The sequence below is a fragment of the Panonychus citri genome, unplaced genomic scaffold (assembly GCF_014898815.1).
Source record: "Panonychus citri isolate SS breed McGregor unplaced genomic scaffold, ASM1489881v1 Contig00011, whole genome shotgun sequence".
Taxonomy (NCBI): Eukaryota; Metazoa; Arthropoda; class Arachnida; order Trombidiformes; family Tetranychidae; genus Panonychus; species Panonychus citri.
The window spans coordinates 501,287-523,381 of NW_026515416.1; the positions used below are offsets into that span (position 1 = coordinate 501,287).

The window sequence follows — 22,095 nt, forward strand, 5'->3', positions numbered from 1 at the left end:
GCATGATTGAAGCGAGAAATGAAGTGCAAAGGTTTCACTTGGATGGAAGATGAGAAAAGTAGAAGCTCAATTTCAATCTGTAATTGGATTTGTTTAGGATGAAGAAAGAGAAAGATTTTTACTTAAGTCATCATTCTAATCATCATCATCTGATAAACTGAGCACAACGGTCACGTCGTGATGTATATTTGGGCAAAGAGGAAGATAAAAGTGTGAAGATGATAATGATTATGATGATTTTACATGTTAAATGTTGTATATCTTGTGGTGTAAACAATAAAACAAAAGTAATGATAACTTTTCATCTGAGTGTTTGTCTTAATTCATGAAAACCATTAACAACCAATCCAAGGAAATGAATTTAAATTCACTTTTCCTGTCAATTTGATTGAATATTAATCAACAATTTACATGGGAAACTCGTTAATGATTGGGTTACAATAATCAATTTTTTCCTCCCTCTTGTTGTTTCAAAATTTCATTATAAATTAATCAACTAATTTACTAATTGTAATTACACATTTTCCACCCAAAAAAGTTACTCTCTCTCTCTCTCTCTCTCTCTGGGCATTTGCAAACTTTTATCACCTTTACCTTTATTATAGCGACAACATCATTATCTTCATCATCATCTCCATCTTTCTGTTGAACTTTTTTCTCTCCCCTGTACTTTTCATCCTCATCCTCTTTTAATGTAAAACATAGTGTAAGTGAAAATTGATTTTCCATTTACAGTGTGACACATAAATAAATCCATTTACTTTGTATAAATTTAGATACAAAAGGTTGAAGGAAAATTACCTCATTTATATTATTATTAGATGCAAATATTGACTCTATTTGATTGAGAGTTTGAAAATGTAATGTCCACATTTAGATAGTCGCACCGGAAAGAGGAAGATTGGGAAGGGACAGTTTCCGGTGTTGTTTGGGTCTTTTTTTTATGTGTGAGTGTATGTGTTTGTATTGGGAGGATGTATATATATGCATGTGTATATGATTAGGATGATACGGTGATGATAATGAGGATGAGGATGTTAATGTTGTTGTCCCTGTGTTAATGGGAAATCAAGGTGTTGATGAGTTGTTGCTGTTTCTGTTGTGGATGTCAAAGTTAAACCTTTTCCTTGTCAACCTTTGTCACTTTTTTGTATGTGTTTGTCTGTGTACATTTACATATAACCAGGAAACTCAGGTTCAGGTTGATTCATTTGAATTATCAGCATCATTTTTGGTGAGCTGTTAATTAGGTTGCTAACATTTAATCATCATCAAAATCATTAATAAGATTGTTACGAAAACTGAATGAAAAAAAAGTCCAGGTAAACAAATGAGGTGAAAAAAATAACAACATGCAAAAGACAAGTTAATAGTTGATGATGATGATGATGATGATGAGGAAGATGTTGATGATACCAATATCTTTGCTGGTTGATTATAATATGTAAAAATAATGACGATGACAACAATAATAATTATGATTATGGTGTTAGGGGGTAATGATGATGAGGAGGTGAAGGTGGAGGGATGATTATGATGACTATTATCCTCATTATTTTTAATAGGAATTATGAAAATCATCATCATTATCATGATAATCATAATATAATGAAAATAATTTATCTAATGAATGGAAAGGCAAATGAAATGAAAGACTTGAGTTATCTGAGTAACCTGAAATATGATCAACATGAATTAAGTTTACGAGGTCTAATTGTGTTGATTGTTTATGATGAGAGCATGATGATGATGACGATGAACAGGAGGAGAGAGAGAGAGAGAGAGAGAGAGATTTAGAGGTCAATCTTAACCTTTTCCAAGATATTAACTTTATCATGGGAAAGAAATAGCTTTCATCATGATAATTCAGTTTCACTCAAACAATTAACCTGAACAGAAAAGATCTAATTTACTTGAAATATGTACACGATTTGATTAATGAAAATCACAATTTTCTGATGAATAAAAGCTCAGGCAAAAAGTTCATTGGAATCTCAACGTGATCAACAATAGACAGAGACATAGACAGAGGATTGGATTCAGGTAATATAACTAATACACTCTGATTGTAATCAAGATGAGTAAAAAAAAGCATTAACCTTAATTATATTTGCCTGACTTTAGTATTAAAAATGATTAAAGACAAAAAAATTGTCAAATTAAAAGTTGCAACTGATTATAATTGATGATAATTAATTTCCATTGATAATTAAACAATTGTAATTACTACTAACCTGAAAACGAATCAACCTTAAAAATCAATAATACAATTAACTAATAACTCTGACTCTCAAAGTGATTGGTTAATTGCCTGAAACCTTAATCATGAAAACACTTGGAAATCAAATTAACCCAATAAATTAATAAAACTTTTAACAATTTAAACAGAAAAACCAGAATTGAATAAACCTTGATTGTCATGGAATCAAAAAGGATATACATGTAAGTAGACTAATTAATAAATAGATAAATGAATTCTCTGAGTTTTGTTGACAATGTTTGTTGATTGTCAACATGATTAATGAGAATTAAATCAAATTTTTTTCTCATTCCCAAAGACGGGCGAGGATCGAGCAATTATCGCCGCGGACAATTTCCTATCACTTTCTTGCTCCTTGATTACCAAAGATCTTCCAATGACACTGGTTAAATCACAATTATCAAAATTACCTCGAAATAAACATCTCGATGAAATCGGTTTAACTTTCTCCAAGATGGAAACTTTAACTGGACCAACATGATCAAAGGTTTCACCACGAAGATCACCAAATTCATGAATATCTAGACGACAATGAGCCGAGTTATTGGTTAATTTGATATCATCAATCACACCATCAACAAGACATCGATTGTTGGACAATTGTGCTAATCTAATGACACCAATCAAGTTATCGGGACCATTGAATTCTGAGACGGTGGAAATACCTTCTCCGATCCTTTGATTACCGTTCTTAGGCCTGTGGTTGTTTCAATGTGATTCTGAAGATCGGGTATTGTTATCGTTGCCTTTTCAGAGATTTTCACTAGAACTTGTTGACCAGCAATCAAATATAAAAATATCAACAAATATTTGAGAGAAATCAATTAACCACAGAATCAAAACAACAATCAGTCGATGAGACTCTTGTTGAATAGCTTATTCGACCGAAATTGGCTATTTGTCCAGTTGAAAAGATTCTGTCGTTTAATTGTTGTATGATATTCATTGGATATTCTACAAACTAAATGCTAATAATGCCCATAGACGTTCACTCGAAATGCTATCTCATTCTGAGCAAGTGAAATGTGATTCTTGTTTTGCGCTGACCAGATTAACGAAAAACCTAAAGAGATTATCGTTCACACCAAATGAGATGTGATCCTTTCCAATTGTAATTGTGATTTGACTGTATAAATGATTGTGAGAATGGTTAACTAATTGTAAATCAATTTTATGTACAATCTTTAATTGTTATAATTTAAGTTGAATTTTATATAAATGGAAATATTTTTTTTCTTCAATTTTTTGTTTTGTCTTATTCTCATTACATCACAATAGGTGTTTACAAAGTTGTTATTGTTTGTTGATTTAGTTATTTTCTTTTCTCATTTACTATTTACAATTAAGACAGAATTAAGTTACAATATTTTTGCGTTTTAAATTCTAATTTACAATATTTATAATAGAGACAATAGCAATTTGAAAAGAAAAAGAGAGAGAGAGAGAAAGAAAGAGAAAGAAAAAGTAATGGTCAATACTTTTACTTGGACATTGGTAACATAACATTGTTTCGCTTCACTTTATACCAAAGAGCCCAGAAGATGATGAAGATAAAGCAAGAAATAGCAAAAACAGTCCAAGCGATTGGCTGGAGTGTATTTCGTGAACTAGCATTTGAATCGTTGGTATTACCAGTATCACCTTTACCTGGATGAAATTGACCAGTACTTTTAACTACATTATTATTGCCTGGACTTTTGGATCGCCATTTAAGGTTCTCTATTCGGGTGAAATGAGGTTTCCACCAGTGTTCAGAGGCAGCGGGTATGGTTGAAGAAGCTACTGGATGGGAAGAGGATGAGGATGATGAGGGTGGAGGATAAGGTGGAAAAAGGGTTGATGAAAAAAATGAAGGTAAAGATGTAACTGGCACTGGCACTGGCACTGATGTTGATGTTGTTGTTGATGTTAATGAGGAACTGACAATTCCTCCAGTTAATGTATTACTATTATCACTGAAAGATCCAAGTAAACTGGTCCAATCGTTGAAAAGTGGCTCCTTATTCAAACTTTGGTATGATGATGATGAAGATGAAGATGGTGATAATGTACTGATGAGATGTGATGGAGATGTTACATGATGAGGTGGAAAATGTGTTGTTGTTGATATCGTTGATGAAACGATTGTTGATTGTGATGATGATTCTATGGACAATTGATGATTAGATGAAGTTTTATTATTATTATTATTATTACCACTGGTGTTATTATTATCGCTGGTGATACTATCTGAACAGCAAACTTTGAAAATAACTTTCATATGATGGGTTGAACATCGACCTCCGAACCTACGGTCAAGACCTTCACGTTTACCGGTCGATGTGGTCACAAAATAATAATCTTTACCGGGTTTAAACTCTAATCCACCGGGTTGAGGTGTAAACGATCTGAAAGTTATCGTGAAATATTTTAACTGTAATGGATTATCACAAATGGCGATTATCCGAGGATTACTGTTGGTTATCCGACAAGTATCATATTCCTCCTTTGAAACCTGATCAAATTGAAAAAAGAGAAAAAGAAAAGTTCATTAGGTTCAAATTCAAATTAGGAGAATGTGAAAAAATTAATAATTCATAAATTTTCTAGTATATATCACAACCATGAGAGAGAGAGAGAGACCACCTCGAGTTATATTGACATGAAAAATTGGAGAGGAAGTTGAGCTTTTAATTTTTCCATGTAAATTCAATACTTGATTAAAAAAGACCAACAATTATCATCATTAATATTTTATTATGATAATATTTCAATGTTTACAGTTACACAATTATCTTCATGATTATTATTAAAAAAAAGAGACTGAGTAAATATTGATATTCACATTAAAGTTTAGAATTGGAAATAACAATTACAACATTTACCAATGCAAATCCCTGATATGATATAATCATTTTCCTTTAGCATTATATTAAATAGACTTGACTATTTTTCATCTCACTTGATCTTCATCATCATTATCATCCACTTTCTCTTATTCTTTTTCATCATCTTGAGAGCATAGGAGAACGTCAAAAGATGATGATTGATCATCAACATCATCTTTTGACACCAAGGTATAAGAACCGTTGACTATGATTCTTTTAAGTATATATATTTAGTTGAATTCTCATCATGCATTAATCACTAAAGGAAGATCATGATGATGATGATGAAGGAAAATAAAGTCACAGAGATGATAAAAGATGAAGACACAATGAAAATGAGAAACTTATTAGATATCGGGAGAGAGAGAGAGAGAGAAACTTCAAGTATGAGTTGTGTTTATATTGAATAACCAATATACAACATAAGATGATCAAGGTGAGAGATGAAAAAAAGATGAAGAGATGAAGATAAGGTATGAAAAAGTATTCACGATAAATTGTGAAAGTGTTCAGAATATTTTCTCCTTCATAATATGTAATATATTGAATAGAATCAAATTGGGAATGTTTATTTGATTCTTATTATATCATCAAGATTCATGTTTAGCTATTGGTTTTTTATCATCATCACATATGATATAATATCATATTGAGAAATACCATCAATAATATCACTATTATCATTCTCATCCTCATCTTCATCTTCATTCCTCTTCCTCTTCTTACTCGATCAATATCATTTCATTTTCACATATCATAAATATTGAACATGGTGAAAGTGTGAACACTCATGGAGATCATCAAGATTAGTTTACAACTAATAGTTATAAATATATGACAATATTACCTTACTTATCATGTAAATAAATAATATTCATATTGATCAACAATCTAATTCACTGATAAGTAACGGTAAAGATCAAATTTTCGCCTCTCATTGTTTACCTTCATGATGAATAAATTGTCCTGATATATGATGACAATTATCATCTCTCTCTCTCGCTCGCTTAGATTAGTATATCATCATTATCGTCTTCTCATTGTATTCATCTTAAAACTATTGCTATTATTAAATTGTACTTATCATTTAAATCATTCTCATGATTAAATAAAGATTATTTTCAACAATTAAACTAAACTGTTACTCTCAATCATCATCTTTTATAATAATTAAGTTGATTTTGTAACAATTAGATGTAACAATTAACACAATAAGTTGGTGATTAAGAAAAGTTTCTTGGTCTCTCGTTTTAGTAAATTTAATTTCAACCATTGTAGTTTTATAGTTGATTTTAATTCACTGATTGAGGATAATTAGATTTTCTCATCAACTGTATTAGATAAATAAAAAGTATAATGTAAATTAGTTTAATCATTACTTTTTTATTTCAACTAATCAACTAAATTGTATTTACTTTAATTGCTTCAAAAATCAAACTTTTTTCCTTCTTCTCCTGTTCAATGTTAATACTATTGATCCAATTTTTTTATTCACTAAAATTTTATCCACAATTAGTTGTATCATCATCATCATCATTATTATTATCGTCATCATTATAGATATATATAGTAATCAAGGATGATAATGATGATCAAGAGGATGAGATAAACATATATCCTTGATAGTAAATAGGTATAATAAAAAAAATATGTCAAAAATTCAGTAGCAATGAATGAATCAAGCTATTATCATCATGTACAAATAATATTGGTTATTATTGTATAATAGTAATAGTAATATTATCATCTGATTTTTTTACCATTAAATAACATATTTATGATGATGATGATAAACAAATGATGTTGTTACAAGGGAAAAAAGGTTATTAAAGGTAAGAATTGAATTCAACTAAATTATCATATTCATCCGCTATGATTATCATCAAAATGATGCAGGGGATTGATGATATTAGTGAATGAGGGAAAAATGAGCGTAAAATTTGACCAATTTGACCAATTGAAAAGAGAGTGAGAGTAAGACCAAATGAGAGAGAGAGAGAGAGGATAATAGCATGAAAATGAATTATTATCAATTCTATTACATATCTTGACCATTCAATGGATCTAAATTTTCTTTCACTATTCATCCAACTGACCATTCACAATATCAATTCATGCTGAGTCTGTTTGTGTTCATTAAATAGCTGATAGATTTTAAGATCTCATGTAATATTATCATTATGATGCGATTGCAATTGTGTAGTCTGGGTCACAGAAAAAGCAACTTGCAACAATTTAAACAGAAGTGACATGATGATGGAGAAGATGATAGAAAGGTAGATTTTTTTCCTTCTCATTCTTATAAGTGTAAAGAAAAGGGAATGATGATGATGATGAAAAAAAAGATGAGGATGAAGATGAAGATGAGAACAGGTTATTGAATGATGAGCCAGAGTTGTGAGACTTGTTTGGGTTATCTCATAAGGGAGACCTGTTTTCATTTATTTTCATCCTCACCTTGTTGCTTCAATACAACATCATGTATTATCTCAAGATTTACCTGAGAGAGAAAAAGTAATGGATGATGAAGATGATCAAATATCTTTCTGAATAAGAATAAAGCAAAAAAAAAACAAAAAAAAACAACAAACTTGGTAACATGTTGTCAAAGAAAACAAAATCCTCATCTTTCAAAATGATAAACATGATAACAGAATAACAAATAATAATAAATAGTAAATCGCCATCAAAACGATTAATATACAGGTAAATTAGATGGAAAACAAAATAAAAACATCAACAATAAACGTATACAATAAAAAACAATCGCCTTAAGCTGTTTGCGAGTTTTGCAAAAAAAAAGAGATGCTAATTGGTTTCATTAACATCTTCTTTCCTCATCCTCATCATCTCCATCTTAGGCATCATCATCATCAACGGTTGGATAAATTATAATAAGGGAAAAGATCAACGTTTACCTGGGCTTATATTAATATACAGAAAATGAATACACTGTTAATGATGATAATGATTTTTTTTTCTCTTGCTGTTAATATATTTCATGGTTCCTCTTTCGCCCTTTTTTCATCATCATCATCTTAATCTTAATCTTTTCTCTTTCTTTTCCATTATCAAAATCAAATTGATTCTCTCCAGAGTAAATTGAGGAAATTTATCTTCCCTCTAATTCAATCTATTGGTAAACAACCATGTATCACAATTCACATTATCAACATCATTACAATTAAGGTCAATACACAGAGAGAGATATTCAATTGAATACAATACACTTTACCCACCCAACTCACTCTCTCTCTCTCTCTCTCACTGGGTGATTCCCATGGGCTCCATTTATTTATATTGGTAAACACAATTTGACTACAGATTATGATCATCAATATCATGATCATGATCATAGTTGATAATATTACATGTGAATAGGGATTTTGTTTTTGTCTTATTAATAAATTGTATTATTATTTATAACGGAAACTCAACAATCCTAAAAATAGAGATGATATCAAAATGAATTAAAACTAATTCAAGTTTCATCAACACATCAATTCATTCAATCATTGATTAATCAAAGTATTCAATCATATTAAATATATCAAATATAATGATCATCATTGATTTTTTTGTTCAAAAAAAAAGGAACAATTTAAACTGAATTCAATTTAATCTGACAAAATAAAGGCAATCCATTTATATACAACCAAGAATAAAAAAATAATCACCATCAAGACACTAATATGAAATGATAACGACAGAAGCTAAACTACTTTCATTATGATTATCATTATCAACACACAATTTATATTATTGGTAATAGTTAATTTCTGCTTGAGTTTACAATTGATTGTGATGATGATGATGATGATGATAAGCGATTATTAAATGATGATGAGGATAAAAACTCAGGTTTTAGTGAAACAATAACAGAAAAAATTGATGACTGTGTCTGTCTATTATTGTTACATCATAATCATCAGGTATTGTTATTAATAAACTGGTATATGAGTTAATCTGAGGAAATGATGACCTCTCCATCTTACATAATCATCATCATCATCATCATGAAAATGGGTGAAAAAGGTGATGATCATAATCATCTCATTTGATATGAGCTATTTTTTTAAATATATTCAGTTAATAAGTTACCCAAAGTGCAAGTGTTGAAGGTAAAATGTTAAAAATAGATTGTAAGTGATCTGATTAAGATGATGTTGATGATGCTGTTGATGATGATGATAATGATGATGGTGATTATTATGATCTTTATCAGTGATGAACAAAGAGCATCTTTCATCCTTTTATCTTAGTCGTTCTCTTTCATCATATTTTCGCTTCTTTTTTTCTGTCTTTGTCCCAGACCGAAGAGATGAGGATGTGTATTAATCTACTTTTTTTCTGGAATTTGAAACATTTCAATGCTTTGTTTTTTTCTAATTTTAAAAGCGATTCTCTGGTTAATATATTGTAACGCAATCTCGCAAGATTTATGAATAATACTGATTCAGTATCGAACTAGATGACTTGAGGACCAAATTCGGTGTTGGGCTTAGTTGCGATACAAGGAAAACCTAATCTGGTCCTTTTCTCTAAATATACATACAAATTTACTTTAAATTTGGGTAAGAATGAAAATTATAACGTTATTTTCATCATAATGTTACCAGTTTTCGTTTTGTTATTATTATTGAAGGTTAATAGAAGTGATAAAATCCGTTAATAACTTATTCTTTCGTTCATCTTATTGTTACAAAAAGGAATCAGTTGTTTTCATCATGGTTGTGATGAAAGATTGAAAAGGCTCAGATAAAGATGAAGATGAAGATGATGATGTGGGCGCAGGAAAAGACATCTCATCATTTCTATTCAATTGGTAACAATTATCATCAACCTTTTTTCTTTATTAGTTGATTTTATTTCATCTTTTCATCAAATTATTCGTTGATGACTGACCTGATAATTGGAAATAACTAACTGGTAACTCTAAACTGTTCTCTTCTTTTCCATCATTTCTTACCCTAAATTTCTACTCCCACCTCATCACTAATCTCTCTCTCTCTCTCTCTCTCTCTCTCTCTCTCTCTCTGGTGGTATTTCCATTGAAAACCAAAAGCAATTTGAGAAGGAATAAATTCTGATGATGATGTGGATCTTTTTTATATTAAATATCCAATGAAAGTATAAAAATCTAAGGCCTCCTTCTGAGTCCAATTCTGATCAACTTTGCATTTGGATAATAAGAGAACTGGTTTAGGAAAAGTGGAAAAAATTTCTTCATATCCATATACTCATCATCATCATCATCATCATGTTGCTTTTCTCCTTCCTTCTCTCTTTCTATCTCTTTCTCCCTCTATTCTCAATATCATGCTTTTCATATTTTCTGAAAAAGTCATGAACGCAAATCTTGAATAGATGCAAGAGGTTAATATGAAAATTTTGACAACAAAATGTAACACTCACAATGTTTGAAACATTTTCTTTTTTTTATTATCATCATGAAATTTCAACTCAAGACTCAACACAAACCATCAAAATCATCATCAACAACAACAACAACCATAATAATAACAAAACAACATAACCATCAACACCATTATCACCATCATCATTTCTGAGATATGAAGAGGAATAAAATAAGCGGAGAGGTTTTAGTTTCACATGAAATTATCACATTACAAGGAAAGGCGAGTATTAGATTAATCTTTTTATTTTACATTATCAATCCTGAATATTTGCTGGAATAACTTTTTACATTCATTCTGCATGAGATGATGATGAAGACAGAAAAGGAAGATAAAGAGACAGAGAGAGAACGAGAGAGAGGGGTGAAAGAGTGAACCAAATTTAGAATGATAAATTAGCTGGTAATCTTGATATCTCGTCGTTGTTTTTGTATTGATTCAATGATGGGTGAAAAAGTCTAATCATCAAGTAACAATGAAACAGCAACATGAAAATGAATCCTCAGAATTGAATTTTCAAATAGGAGCATCATCATCATTTTTCAGAGAATCATCAGTTTGAATAATCAGTAATACTCTTCATCACCATCATCATTTGAAGATGAGAAAAAAATATTACTGAATCACGCTATCAGATTATATAGTGAGTGAAATTCATATAATGATAACTATTCATTGAAATGCAAAAACATAAAAGTGAGAGAGAAAGAGAAAGTTTATTTTCATAGGGATGATAAATATGAATTCTATCATGAATTATCATGATTACAATTATTAGCATTATTATATTAAAATAGAAATTTGAATTGTAAGCAATCAGAGATGATAAGGAATTAAAATCAAACTGAAAACAAACAAATAATAATGTTGTCAGGAAGAGAGAGAAAATATTTTCCAATGATGAATACATAATGAGAAAGAGAGAGAGAGATATGAAAAAGATGATAAAGTTATTCAAGAATGAGAAAAGTTCAGTTTTTCTCAATGATCAACATCATAAAGTTTCCAGGGTAAATATGAGAGATGGTGAAAATGTCCACCCTGCTGAGTGAACCTGAAATATAACATCAACATGAAACATTGACAACAATCAACAAATTTTTGCTCATTTAGGAACTCGTTTCCTACTTGAATCAGGGCTATCTCATCATCTTTATCTTCTCATCATCATGGGGAACTTTTTTCTCTATCTCTCTTCCATTTCCAATACAATGTAATTCGGGAAATGAATTCAACTCACTCGATTATTACTCTTTCTCTCTCATCCACTGGACTTTTACCTTTTCAAAACTCTATGGTCAGTTCACATGTAATCATATCATTTATTTATCATAATATTTATCCACATTACATGTAATTCATTTTCTAATCATATTAATATATAATAGTAATAATAATTTTCATCATTTTCCAATAAACAATCGTGCGTTTCCCTGGAAACTATCATGTAATTGTAATCAGGATTAGAAATTATCAACAACAAGAAAAATAATCAAGAAAGTTAGAGAAAGAGAGAGAAGGAGAAAAATTCTGACTATTTATCATCATCATCATCATGCTGATGATTATTAATAATAATATTATTTTATTATCATAAGTAATATTATGTGAATTCAGACGATGATTATCATCATCATTACGATATTACATATGAATAAATGGGAATAAATTAAAGTCACCAGAGTAAAATGAGGTAACACATATAGAAGCTTATTATTGATATTGATTATTATCATTATAATCAATGAGAAATCATTACAATCAAGATAATCAAAATAATGTGTGTATTATAACAATCAAATATTAGAAGAAAAAAAAATAATAAAACAATTTGATTGTTGATCATTTTTTATTGTTTCCCTTTTTTCATGCTATTAGAAGTTGATTGTTGTTGATTGTTATTGTTACTAGTTAATTTGGGTTAATGTCAATAATAGGATTAACTAACTACATTTCAAGACTGATCAATTTCAAATCCCAATATTTAGGATAAGGGAAACATTGGTGACTTCATTTTAACTGTTTGTAATTAACGTTGATTGATTAGTAAAGTAAAAAAATTTTATCATCTTCATGATGATGATAAAAAAAAAGTTAATTTTGTAGCAATGTTATCGGTTACCATGTAATTGAAATCAATAGTGATTGATTGAACAATGACAAGTTGACAGGTAACATTGATCAATAGTAATACACATTGGACGAAAAGGGTGGAAAGAGAGAGAGAGAGAGAGAGAGAGAGCTGATAATCATCATGATGGAAGAGAGTGAGAAGAGAAAAAATCAAACTGATTAAATTGTTCATGAAAAGTATACATGGAAAGGTGTGAGAATTGAGGTGATTTTCACGAAAATTCATTGAGGCGATACAAATTGAGAGCATCATCACTATCATCATCATCATTATCATCCTGTTGTTAAGGAGGTTGTTATCATGATAATGATGAAAACGATGGTGTTTAAGAGGCCAGCCTCAACTAAATGGAACCGGAAGATTGAGGAAAGAAGAAAAGAATGGAAAAAAACATGGAATATAAGAGATTCATTCTGAGAGTTCAGAATAAATTCAGATTGAGTATAATAAGAAGAGTAAGATAAAGATTGGGTGGGTCTGAAGCTTCATTATCATCCGGGTGTATCTTCATCATCAGTATTTCTCCCTCTTTCCCCCTTATTCTCTCTCTCTCTCACTCTGTCATCTTTGTCAGTTAAGGTGAGAAACGAGTAACCTTTTTCCCTGGTTGAAATTCATCATCATGATAAAAATGATTATGATAATAATGATACTCTTAATGTGCTAATATCAAAGACTCACAAGTTGGTTACAACTGATTTACCATCCATTAGTGAACTTGACTAACACAATGAAAGATAAAAAAAATGATGATGAAGAGACGATGATGACGATTATTATTATTATTATCATTCTATGATGATGATGAGATTCACACCGAAACCTCTCATGAGGCTGTGAACAGAAAATGTAATATAAACAGTCGAGTGAAAGTTTTATCCTCTCAGGTTAAAAGCTTGACATCAACCATAACAGTATATTTTTTACCCACTGAACATTTCAAGTGATAATTTTTCACCACCTCTCCCTCCCAATCTCTCCCTCTACCTCTCCTCTCTCTCTCTCTCTTTCTCTCTCTATACCCACCTCAGTGAAAACTATTTACTCATGGTGACTTTGAGTTGGTGTATTGATGTTTTCATCGTATATATATTATTGATTATATTGACACTTTTTTCAAGTGAAAACTTTTTACAACTTTTTACCTTTCAAAATGTTTATTATTATTTTATGATTAGTTTAAATTGATTTGGTTCCTGATGGTTAAATAATGTATATACACACACACATACATTACTCAAGGAATCAGTATCATGTTGTAAATTTTTCATTCATTTTCAAGTGATGCAAAGGGGAAATAAATATACTCTCCATGGAAAAAAAGTTCATGGTAGGGAAAGATTCTGGAATCACCAGAAACTACACTTTAAATTGCTCAACATTATCAACATCTTACATCAATCCAATAGTAAAAAAAATCAATTCATTTTAACTTCAATTCATTTAATCGTAAATGGTTCCAATATTTGAGATAGAAAATCTCTCTCTCTCTCTTTTTCTTTATTCATCTTCGATTGATCGAAAGTGATCATGGTGTATCATCATCATTACAGAATCATCAGGATGATTACGTTTAATTTATGGTAAAGGTGTGGGTTCAATTTATAGCTTTTCTATTTTCTCATTTCATCTTAATCTTCATCTTCTTGATTCATAAAATCATCACCATGATGATGAAGCATCTTTATCACGAAAAAGAAGAAGAAAAAAAAGTTTCAGATTATTCTTGATGTTGTTGTGTTGTAGAAAATGATGATGCTGATGATGGTAAATAATAGTTAAAGTTTAAGGGATGAGGAAAACAGGAAATGATTCTAATGAAACTTAACAAGTTATAATGTTTGAAGATGAGGATGAAAGATGTTGATGAGAGAGAGAGAGAGGAAGATGATTTTATGTATTAATATAAAAATCTAGTTGCCAGGCTGGTTTATGCCTTTTATTTCAATTTACATTACACTTTTCATCATCATTATTATCATCATGATCATTTCTGAAATAATGTTTCTCCAATACAAATCATCATCTGATTCAATTTAATTTTTCCAATTCTATCTCAATCACAAGGGAGTAAATTGTGGTTGATTGAGTGAGTTAGTGAGTAGCTTTAATGTCAATGTACGTCGGCGGATCCAAAAAAAAAGAGTAGACACACTGAATTAGTGGGAAATGATGATGAAGATTATGATAATTATAAGTGATAATGGTGATGATTAACCAAAGAATCATCATCAGTAATATAAAATGAATGGAAAGCCTCAGAGTAAGGATAACCAACAACACTCACATCTATGAATTGTAACCATTAAAGTTGATTGGGAATAAAAATGAGTAAAAAGATACAAAAAGTTAATCATGTTTTGGTATAATAATAATAAACTTTTACTGTTTTTAGTGAATTAAGCCATCTAACAATTAATTCAATTATAAATTATCTTTGTCCCTCACCATCTCTCTCTCTCTCTTTCTCCCTCTCCCTCTAATATCCTTTATCAGCATGATCAATGAGATGATCAAGTTAAATGATATGTTAAAACATTGAATGATTATTAAATTGTTGTAATCAGAGGGTCAAATCAGTGAATTATGCAAATGATTAACTTAAATTGATATAATAACAACATACAACCACACACAGAAGAAAATTAATTACAATTAATCAACATACATACAGAGATGATGATAATGATGATGGAAAGGGAGCAAAAACAGTAATATATACTGTTGATAAAGATGATGATGATATTAATAACAACACATGTAGGTACATTACATTTTCTAGATTGATTGATAAAAGAAATCATCAAATGAATATATCAAGAGAGTTTAATTGTCGATGATTATCAACAACAGACAGAAAAAAAAAACTGTTCTTAATTACAGTCCATTCTATATATCTATCAATTATCATTAAGGGAGAGAAAAAAGGTGCAGAGGGAGGGTTAGATTGAGAGAGGGAGAGGGTGAGTGAGAGAGATGAAAAAGCAATGAGAAATTTGCATAAAATCATCCAACCTATGATAATGATTAAAATAATGATAATCAGTCATCGTCATGTAGGTTAGTAGGAGTGCAATTGAGTGGAAATAACAATCAACAGAGAGAAAGACACACAATTAGTAATAACTAATAGTGATGATGATGATTTAGTTATCAAGGAAAAAAATTGTGAGATCAATTTATTTACCTGGAACAAAAAAAATGGCTTAATTAAAACTTGATTACGGTTAACACTTAAATTGTTAACTTTTCCAATCAATTTAATTTTTGAAGGTGAAACATTTTTCAAGGTACAACAACTTTTTGCTATAATATTAAACGTTGATGATAACATGTAACAAGAGTATTTTTTTTCATCCTTTCAAACTCAATCCTGTGAGTTTCCCACTTTCCATGAGGTGGGGTGGGTTAGTTAACTTTAACACATTGGACTAAATCTAATTAATCTGTCAACAGCATCGCTCATGTTGATCTCTTGTTTTTTCTTCCTTCCTTCATCATTTCTCTTCCTTTCATCATAATCATTATTATCATCTCTTTCTCTCTCTCTTCTTACATCATTTCATCTAAACCACTTCAATCTACTTTGCTGTTGAAAAATCCTTTTTTATCATCTTCTTGCTGTTGTTGTTGCATCTACACATACATATACTATTGTAACTTTGAAATTGCAATTAACTTGATTGCAAGGTAATCAAATGGTGGAGAAACCTAATGGAGATGATGATGATTACCATGTAGTTGGTGTAGGAGATGATGATGATTAACCTTAAATTTTGATTGTTGAGTTGTTAACATACTGACAATGTTTCTACTCACACTTTTACCATTCAAACTTGTAGATTTTTACAGTGAATTTAAAATTACAAGACAATTTAAACTTCAATTTTTACACCAAAAAATATATATGAAAGGTTCACATCAGAATCACCCCAATGTTGGTGGTGGTGATTCTTGAGAGAGAATGGTTAGAATTACTCTGTTTTTTTTACTGGCCTTTTACACTTAAATCTTATCGGGTTATTGGTTAACCTCCTCGCGCTCTAATGAACACACAACAAGTAACATTCATCACTATTTTCCCAGGCATAATAACTATTATCATAATCATCACCATCAAACAATTTAGGTAAAGTTGAAAAACCAATGTCAAACTTTGTGTGTAAGTCTATGGTGGTGGTAAGAGAGGGAGAGAGAAAACAGAAAAAAACTTTCACATGGACTGAAAAGATAGTCTTATTACATTATATTTCAAAATATAACAATCAACATATTCAAAGGCAAATAGACACACAAATAAATGAACATTTAAAATGAAGGCAAACAGAAAATAAAAAATAAAGAAATACACTTGATTATTATGGGTTTTGTTGCTTTTTGTGCTACTCTAATGTTGGCAGTAATCATAAAATTAGTAAGCTACTATTTCCAAGAAAACAATTGATCAATTGCTTGGGAAGAAATTTTTTTTTTGATTATTCCAAAGAAATGGGAGGAAGGTGAATGAAAGTGAGTATGTTGGATGAAGAGTAGAAGAGCAAAAATCAAGAGCGGGTAAAATAGTAAAACAAGTTAAACAAAATCAATAAAAGAGGTAACCATATACTCTAATCAACAATTTCTTAGGATATTTTTAAATAATTCACCAATAGGTTGCCAATGGTGAAAATCTAGTATTCCTTTAATATTGATGATATTAACGATAGAAAAGAAGAAGAGAGTTAAAGAATGGGGTGGAAGAGAAAATGAGAGAGAGAGAGAGAGAGAGAGAGAGAATAGGTAAAGAGAAACATTAATATAAACAACAAAAAGAAGGTTGTTATCAAGTAGTAAATAAAAAGCCTATTGGAAAGTAATTGAACATAAACAAATAAACAAAACTAACAGAGAGAAACAAAAAGCAGCCTAATAAAGTTTAATGACTTCAAACAAAGCGCAGGTAAGTAGCACAGAAATAGATTGAAGAGAGAGAGAGAGAGAGAGAGACAATATTGATGATGCAAAAATAGCCAGAATCAAGGTAAGGGTCAATATGATGAAAAGGTAAAACGGGAAAATAAACTTAAGTTGTAAAAAAGGTAAAGATAGAAAACAGTAAAAACGGTAAAAAAAACATTGAAAAACAGAGGCAATAATAAAACAATGGGAAAGTAACAATAACAGAAATAACCTTTAACCATTATAGTAATGATAATCATCATCATCAAGTTGATCATCTTTTTACGTTTCTCATCTTCATCCTCATCTTTAGCTGCTTTTGACAACCATGATTTAGTGTAATATGTTCATGGTTCCCCTATTTATTTTTTACCCAATCTCTTCAGGAGTCCGAATCTTTTGTAGCCTAAAGGAGAGAGAAGGATGATGATGATGATGGTGATGAGGAAGAGATGAGATGAGATGATTTGATGAGAATAGTTTTTCTGTTGTTACTATTATTGTCTTCTAGCTCTTCTAGTTTTGCTTTATTTTCTTCATCTTCTCTTAAGCATCATTATCCTCTCTGTTTGGATCTTCTTCCTCTTTGTGTTTCCTTTTGTCTATGGATTTTCTTTGGTTAACTTTAGTCTATTGGTTATACTAAACAAAAATAATCGGCAAGTTGATTCTTTAAGGTTCAAAGGATTTAACACAATAGGATGGACATTAGTGACCATTTTGTGTCCTAAAAAAATATTAATCACGGACATATGACTGATATAATATATCTATACCTTTACTAATGGTAAATTGATAGTGTGAGTGTGACCTAAGGGATTGGTAAGGGTTAAAGGTGGGGAAGAGGAAGTTTGTAATGTTCAATTTTTATCGTGTTGAAAAAATTGGTCAAAAAGGTTTGCTAATCAATTAGATTAACTTTTCTGTTACGTTAATTATTTCAAACAATGATGATAATGATGATATGTTTTAGGGATGAAAGGATTTAGCAAACAATGAGGATGGTGATCATGTTGTTGGTTGTTGTTGAGATTTGATCGAGATTGAAGTAACTGAGATGAAGGAGAGAGAGAGGAAAACTGTTGTTAAGGTTGGTCATTGTCCAGTTAATAATGTTAAGATAATATGATAAATCAAATCTCCTCAAGCATTATCTAAATTGAATGGACCTTCAATTTTGACATATATTTAATTCTCGATGATTCTTTTTTTCGAGATCAAGTTCTAATACCGTGAAACGAAAGACTAACTCAAGGTGAACAAATCAGATTTATATAAATTGTCCATAGAGTCCAGAGTTAGAACTCTACATTGGTAATTAATCATAAGAATATGGAGAAAGAGAGATTTATAAAAGGTACACTTCGATTACCTTTGCAAATTCAATCCATTATTAATATTCCCTCTAATTTCATTTCTTTTCTCTTCAAAATTCACCATCGAACTAGTTAAGCTCATTAGATCATTACAAAAAGTGATCTTCTGAAAAAAAAACATACGAATCAACAATCAAGATAATTAGAATTAATTAATTTAAAAATGAATATAACAAAAGCATCAACGACCAACCAGAGGATAGAAAATAGTTTACATGAATGAAAGAAGAAAAATAATCAGATATTCATGCTGATTCATTATTAATTTCTACAGTTAATACAACTTTTTCTCTGTTCTAACTATCCTCATTCTCAATGATATTCACCATAAATAGACAAAGAATATCTCTGTCAATATTTGAATCGTAAGAGTAACTCAAAAAGTGAACAAATCAGATTTAGATCAATTGTTCATAGAGTTAACTCTCCAACGGTAATTAATCATTGAAATATGAAGAGAACGAGAAGAGAGAGAGAGAGAGAGAGAGAGAGAGAGAGAGAGAGAGAGAGAGAGAGAGTTGATAAAAGTAGTAGTCAATCTTAGTGAGTGGGATGGAGATTCAGTGGAGAGGAAAAATTTTCACAGGTATTGAGAAAATCATCTTATTATATTGTTCAACCTCCAACACAATAAGAATGAGTATACACAAAGAGACATATTCAAATAGACATAAAGTTAGTAACCATTCAGAATAAAGGCTACAGTAAATATAAGAGAAAAGAAAAAAAAATACTTGATTATTATGGGTTTTTGTTGTTCTCTATCTTTTTTTTACATCTTTCATCTTCTTTTTAGAGTTAATCGCAGCAATACACACATAAGACATTGGGAAACAAACTTAAAATACTAAACATCATTTTCTAAGAAAATTAAGAGCATTTTGTGACCATATTGTTGTGTTAACCTTTTTCAATGGTTTTCGACTTAAATTGAAAAGATTAGTATATTATCCGTTTCTGTCATGGAACAATAACCCATTCAGAACTTATAATATACTTAAGTGGAGACGAGGAAGATGACGAGGGATGAGGACACACGGAGAGAGAATAGAAGAAAAAGAAAAGAGAATAAATAAAATGGATGTGTATGGACGGATACATGTTTTGTTGTTAAGAAGATATGTTGTTGTGTTTGGTGACATGAAGAGAAAGAAAAGAAAGAGGGTTCGTCATGATGATGATCGTTATAAGGAGCTTATAATATCAATGTGATTCGCTTGAAAGTCATTTTAAAGGGGATCACATTTGATTGACTGTACGATCACCGAAAAAAGGAAAGAATCAAAGAGAAAGGACAATTTGGTCAATTTTTATTCTTTTCACTTTTTTTATCATCTTTTCTCTTTCCTTCATTTTGTCTTTTTTATTCTTCTTCTTCTCTATTTGGTCAAGTTATCGAGGTATCTCTTTCTCTATGGTAATTTATATATATACATGTATTTAGAAAATGACACTTACGTTATAAATGATGTAGGTTTCAGCTTCTTCTTTTGATCCTTCGGTGTAGGTTGGACAAATAATGTTAACCTGATCATATTCAAAAGGATTATTTCCTCTATTTACATCTATTATGTGATCAGTGTTGTCAATCCTGAAAATGGGATTAGAGGCATTCCAATAAATTCCAATGGAAGCCAGTTTGGCTGAAGAAAATTCTATCAAGGTGAGAAACACAATTATCCATGGCATGATTCAGTGTACACACATTCACATATACACAGGTAAGTGTATGAATTGTGTGTGTGTGTGTGTATGATGATTGTATAAATTAGAAAACAGAATCAAAGTAGATATTTATTTATCAATAAAGAGAGAGAATAGAATATTATTGAAGAGAGAAAAGAGAACAAAAAAAAAGAGTGAAAAGAAAAAAGGAATAAAACAAAAAAAGAAAATAGATTTCAACAGCTTAATTAATCCATACACAATTTTTAATCCGAAATGATGATGGGCACATTTTTGTCAGAAGACAAGGTGACATGATGATGGAACACACGGAAACACAGAATGTAATAGATGATCATAATTTATTCAAGTTCTTTTTATTATTAACGATGATTAGAAAACAAATGAAGATAATGTCAGAAGAAGATGAAAAAAAAAAAAATCAAAAGAGAATAAATTTTTCAACTTTACTCTCGCAAGGTTAGAATCCAATTGAAGGGAAAAGAAAGAGAAAATCAGAAAGACAAAAAAATGAGAGAACATTTTGTTCTACAAGTAACTCCATCTGTGGAGGATTCGAGAAACTATTCAATCGAATATTTCTTTTAAGGAGAAAGATTAACTTTTTTCGCTCCTGATAATTTTTAATTTAATTGACTTTACCTGTGAATTTAAAATTAAATTTTGTGTTATTATTGTTCATCTCATCACAAGGATCAAGTTGATACCAAAATTACGATAGTTCAACAGTTTCTTTAGTTTTTGTTTTTGTTTTGTTATTCTTAAAACTGAGGCTCTTATTGCGTCGTAATAACTACAACCACCTCTGATCTAAGGTTAGTATCACATGATACATTTTACTAATTTTCTCTCTTTTTTCTTTCCTTGATTTAAAATAGCTTTATCTAAAAATTCTGATTAAAATGTCTTAAATGACCTAATATTGAACTCTAATATTTAAACTCTCTATTTAAACCTAAATATTTAAACAACATCATGAGAAGACCCCTAATGTCGACACCGCTTATGCTGAACTGGCTTCCTTTCCCATCATAAAATATCCACAAATGTAAATCAAAGATGTAAAATGGACAAAGGACAAGAAAAACAATTCATATTCAAAAAATCGTATTTATACTGAAAGAAAAACTTTGTAAACTGAGCGATTAGCCCAGTGCCCTCGGGCCATCAGACGAAAGTCTGATGCTGAATGTTTAAAGCATTAACCTCAGGGGAGGTGTAATAATAAACGAATTTCTTTTTTTTTTAAATTTTCTTTCTTTCTAAACAATTGTTTCGATTTGATTTTTTGACCATTCAGTTTACGAATTTATCGATTTCATCGATTCGATTATGAGCAAGTTGATCATTTATTGATTAGCCGATGATCTTTGGGGATGAAGTTAATTTCTCATGGGAAAAGTTAAATCAATCATCT

The 22,095-nt window shown here is 30.2% G+C and overlaps 1 protein-coding gene, 1 long non-coding RNA gene and 1 pseudogene across 2 annotated transcripts; 1 reads left to right on the forward strand and 2 right to left on the reverse strand.

The window, feature by feature from the left end:
- Positions 1–2,533: 2,533 nt before the first annotated feature.
- On the reverse strand, positions 2,534–3,045 carry LOC128391743 (uncharacterized; annotated as a pseudogene).
- Positions 3,046–3,418: 373 nt separating this feature from the next.
- Positions 3,419–21,127, reverse strand: LOC128391594 (uncharacterized protein DDB_G0271670-like). The gene is made up of 2 exons (XM_053351511.1): positions 20,451–21,127; positions 3,419–4,754 (listed from the first exon to the last, which is right to left on the reverse strand). Exons 1-2 carry the CDS (start codon positions 20,679–20,681, stop codon positions 3,741–3,743), a joined length of 1,245 nt encoding a protein of 414 aa, XP_053207486.1. The 5' UTR covers positions 20,682–21,127; the 3' UTR covers positions 3,419–3,740.
- Positions 21,128–21,257: 130 nt separating this feature from the next.
- On the forward strand, positions 21,258–21,891 carry LOC128391623 (uncharacterized). The gene is made up of 2 exons (XR_008325841.1): positions 21,258–21,493; positions 21,662–21,891. It is a non-coding gene; the product is annotated as an uncharacterized LOC128391623 (long non-coding RNA).
- Positions 21,892–22,095: the final 204 nt, after the last annotated feature.